The sequence below is a fragment of the Aptenodytes forsteri genome, unplaced genomic scaffold (assembly GCF_000699145.1).
Source record: "Aptenodytes forsteri isolate BGI_AS27 unplaced genomic scaffold, ASM69914v1 Scaffold227, whole genome shotgun sequence".
Classification (NCBI taxonomy): domain Eukaryota; kingdom Metazoa; phylum Chordata; class Aves; order Sphenisciformes; family Spheniscidae; genus Aptenodytes; species Aptenodytes forsteri.
The window spans coordinates 4661590-4666477 of record NW_008795365.1 but is presented as its reverse complement, the minus strand read 5'-3'; the positions used below and the strand labels follow the sequence as shown (position 1 = coordinate 4666477).

Here is a 4888-nt window from a genome sequence, read left to right as displayed (position 1 = left end):
ATTTTCCCCTTCCCCTGCCCTTTTTTTTTTTTTTTTTTAAATACTAGATCCAGTATTTAAATGGATCTAGTAACCAGAAATGTTAAGCACCGTTCCAAACAATTTTCTCTGAAGACAATAGTAATTTTTGAGCCTGGGTTTAATTTCCAGGCAAACAGGTACTTCAGTCTTCAAAAAGAAACTGGTGCGGGATCTGCAAATCACCATTTCAGACTTTATCCCATCCTCTTATGAGCAGTACCATGTAAGTACATGGTAAGATGTACATTTAACACACAGTAGGAAACACATTAATGCATGGACATACAACACAGAACTTTTCTACTGTGTCTTCACAGGTAAAACAAAGCTTCATTTCTAAAACGCATGTATTATAATTCTGATCATTTGCATATACTTTGTAGTTTAAAAGACATTACTTTCTAAATCCCCTGAAACAAAGATTCAAATAATATAACACAAAATAATAGCTCCCTGAGCCCAATGTTTATAAGCAAATACAACCACCAGCACCAACCTTGCATAAATGTTCTAATGGTCTCATTTCCAAGGCCAGTATTAATGATGAAGCCATGCTCCGGCCCATCTGTTATTTTGTATTTCAACAGCTTGTGTGGACTGTCTCGATCCTCTGCCTTTAGTGCCTTACTAGTGATCAGGAAGCCTAGGTGCCCAGCTGGAAGTCTTCTCAGAGTAGGAGCACCCTTGTTCACCACTAACTGTGGTACTCTGTTGTCCAGTGAACTGATCTGAATCCTCATCATCTGGGGTTGATGGATCTCCTTGCTAGTGTCAGGGAAAACATAAAAGTTTGTGTGGGTCCCATCAGTCACAGAGAAGGAAAAACTATCCTGGCTGGTTTCTGTACCATCATGTCTGTAGCTGATAAGATTCTCATTCAAGTCTTGTTTGGTGAAGCTGGTGACTGGGTAGCTGCTGTTGTACAAAATCTGGCCATGCACTGGAACCTGAGTGACAGTGAATAGGAGTAAATGGTCAGGCGTATCCCCATCTTCCACGGTCAGCTCAAAAGGAGTGATCAGCCTGGTCTCCCCTTCCTCAACAACCAGGTCACCAATAGTTAGAATTGGCTTTTTATTGTCCACATCTGTGATGGAGACCCTGAAGGTACGGAAGACTGGGTTATACCCATCTGTCACTTCAAACTCAAAACTGTCCATCTTCACCTCATCCTCTGCAGTGTGAATGTAGTAAATCTTGTTGCCAGCAAGTTGGAGCTGAGTAAAGGAAACAATGGGTACTCCAGGACTGTCTGAATTCTCTAGATGGCCCCGGGTTGGGGACCGGGTGACGCTGAAACGCAAATTTTCATCAGGACTGTTAACGTCACTTGTGCTGAGCAGATCAGTTGTGAGCGTCACCTTTCCACCTTCTTTCAGAGTTACACCCTTGTTGATCACCTCAGGGAAGATCATATCAATGCTACCAACGGTAATATAGAAGTACCTATCTATCAAGGCATTAATACCATCAGTAACATCAAATTTAATCAGATCACGCACTCCATGTAGGCCAGTATGAACATAGCGGATAAAACCCTGGTCTAAATCATCTTGTGTGAAGTTTGTGCCTTGTGTAATGTTGCACAGCACTTCCTCTTGTCTGTTCAGATGCTGTAAGAAACCCTGCACAGGTGCCAAACGGATGACGTAAACAAGGCTCTTGTCCTCTGAATCGATGTCTGTGGCTTTAAGGTCTTGACTAGAGATGACCTTTGACTTGCCGATCTCTACTTCCAGACCGCTGTTGATTGCCATCCTGGGGGTCTCATCATCTACCAGGATCACCATAATCGGCACGTTCTGCTCCACTGTGTGGTGTCCATCAGTCAGCTGAATTTGGAAGCTGTCTTCTTTTGTCTCTGAGTCATCATGTTCATACACAATGCTGGAAGCCTCCTGCATCTCCTCCAGGGTGAAGCTGTGAACAGGCACAGTGCCTGTGGACAGCTGCTGCACAATCTGCCCATGCTTAGGAGGGACAACAATAACAAAACGCAGTTCATCTGGAGGCATGTCTGCATCGGCTCCGTTGAGGATGGGGGTGTCGATCACCAGGCTCATCCCCTCAAGCACCATGAATTCATGCACAAACAGCTCCGGCTTTTCATCATTGGCGGGGACGATGACAATGGGGAAGAACTGGTGAGGTGAGAAGTTAACACCATCAGAGCACTGGAAAGTGAATCTATCCTCCACAGGCTCCACCCCTTTGTGAATGCTCTGCACATAGTTGACATGGCCTAGACGAACATCTTTGATGGAAAAAGCACTAAGAGCAGTACCGGCTCTAGACTTCTCAGACCCTGGGGCTGGAGAGACATTCTCCAAATATCCTGAAGTGGACTGAACTGTGACAATGCACAAGATGTCATCTCTGGGAGTATCTACGTCCTCCACATCCAGCTGATCCAGAGTTAGAGTACTCTTCCCTCCTTCAAGGACACTGAGCGGCTCTGCCGCAACCATCACTTCAGGTGCAATGCTGTCCACAGGCAATATAGTTATAGCCACACGCACCCTTTGTACTGTGCTGCCTCCCACCACCCATTCACCGGAGAGGTCAGAAATGGTGAGATTGAAGGAATCGTACCTCTTTTTCAAGCCAATCTCTCCGCTGGTGTGAGCGTAGGCTACTGCTCCGCTGATGAGGTCATGCTGGGTAAACTTTTCTGATCGCACTCCATCCACAAGGATGTCACCCAGCTTGGGTGGATCCTGCACAATGAAGGTCAGCACCAAGTCACCTGTATCCTCATCTGTACCCTGGATAAGCGATGTAGTAATTTCAGTAGCACCATTTTCCAGGACATCAATGGCTGCTCCCACCCACCTGTGACCACCACGGAGAGCGATACTTGGTTTTTCATCATCCACAGGCTGCACAGCAATCTTGACTGTGATTGGCACATGATGGACTCCATCACTCACTTCCAACTGATAAGAATCACTGGCAAACTCATCGCCGCTGTGCTTGTAGGAGATGCGCCCACCAGCAATATCATCTAGCAGGAAAGATTCCCCTTGCACCATCAGACCCTCCTCCAGATAACGTAGATGACCATGCTCTGGAGCTTGAGTTACAGTGAAGACAATCTGGTCTGCAGATGTGTCCTCATCTGTGGCATCCAGTTGATTGCTGGTGAGAAGGAAGCTGTTTCCCTCAAGCACAGTGAAGCCTGTATTGGTGATCTGAGGTGGCTGGTTGTCCACTGGCTGCAGGAAGAGGGTAAAGGTACCTTGTAGAGAATTGCCAGCTGAGTCCTCTACAAGGAATGTGAACTGAACCACCCGTGGTGTGATCCCCAGCTCCTGATCCGGGGGTCGATACGCCACCTTGTGGTGGTTGACCTGGGCTTGGGTGAAATGTGTGATGGACGTCTCAGGACTGTCAGCCAATACAATCTCTCCAGTGACCACAGAGTGGTTCTCATCTGTGTCAGTTGGGGGTGTCAGTAAAGTGTACTTCAGCTCCCCGTCATCTGTATCCAGGTCAGTGTACCGTAAACAGTGCTTCTTAAAAACAGTCAGCTGGTATTCCTGCACCGTCATCTGCAGGCTAGTACCTGGGTACAGTGCAGGTGGCAGGTTGTCTACCGGTTGGACTTTGACAATAAGCACATGCTCCCCTGACCGGTTAGGGGGGTCGTGGTCATCCTGCAGCTGGAACACAATGCGGCCCATCACTGGGCTGGTGCTGTGAGCTCCCGTGTGCCTGAAGAACAGCCTCCCATCGAGGATGTCCTGCTGCAGCCACTCCTTCACCACCCTCTCGTACACGTGTTCATCTTCCACAAAGTGCCAGGGGGAGGAGGGGGAGTCGCTCTCCAACCCTGCTCCGCTTGCTTTGCTCTCATAAGATGCTGGTTGCTCCGCCTGACGCAGCAGCAGCTCACCAAAGCGGTGGGAATGTAGTAGGGACACTGCTGGGTCCCCAACCAGGACAAATCGGATAGAGGTATCATCAGAGTCAATGTCTGTGGCACTGAGGACAAAAGGTGAGATTTGGACAGTCTGGTGCTCACTCAGCACCAGCCCTGTATTTGCATTCAGCAGCGGTGGCTGATCATCATCAGGAGCAATCGTGATGGGGTACAGAAATTCAACCTGGTGCTGCCCATCTGCCATGCGGAAAACAATGTTGTCACTGTAGCTGTGCTCACTGCCATCGTGCTGGTAAATCACCTGGCCTGCTGCTAGCTCTGCAGCAGTGAAGTACTTGCGGCTGGGCGGTACACCCAGTACCTTGAGCTGCCCGTATCGCAGGCCCCGTGTGACCCAGACCTTCACCTCTTTCAGGTTGTCCTCATCACTGATCTCCAAGTTGCCAGACAGGGGACGTGACTGGCCCTCAAAGAGCATCAGCTGTGGGCCAGCCACACGACTGAAAGTAGCCACAGGGGCCAATGTGTTCATAGGCTTTACCAGGATCATGAAGGCAAAGGGCTCTGAGGAGGCACCGTCAGGGTCCAGCACTTCCATTTCCACCTGGAAAAGCCGCTCTTGGTCTGAGTCCAGGGTAGGGGGCTGGTAGGCAATCTTTAGCTCCCTCACCTCCTGCTGCGAGAAGGCAACAAGGGGGCAACTGGGGTCATCGGTGCTGAGCAGAAAGCCTTGCTGCCGTGGGTCGCTGGGCCAGGCAGAGGTGAGGTTGAAGATCAGGAGGTCCAGGGGCGTCTCCAGGTCCTCAGCAGCTAGCATGTCCAGAGTGAGGGCTGTGAGCGTAAACTGGTCCACCTCCATCATAAGCAGCGCCAGGAAGCTGGGCTTGGGCGGCGTGTTGTCAGCCCCTTCGTGGATCCGCACCAGCACCTGGAAGTACTCCCGCTGCTCCGGGCCGGCGGCCGGCAGCACGGACACCCGCGCCG

General features: G+C 49.8%; 1 protein-coding gene across 1 annotated transcript in view; it reads right to left on the bottom strand.

The window, feature by feature from the left end:
• Positions 1–4883, bottom strand: part of FREM3 (FRAS1 related extracellular matrix 3) — a gene marked incomplete at both ends in the record, with an annotated part of 60428 nt that extends 55545 nt beyond the window's left edge. The window contains one exon of the mRNA XM_009280281.1: positions 518–4883. Within this exon, the coding sequence (XP_009278556.1) occupies positions 518–4883 (4366 nt within the window). The remainder of the gene's footprint in view (positions 1–517) is intronic.
• Positions 4884–4888: the final 5 nt, after the last annotated feature.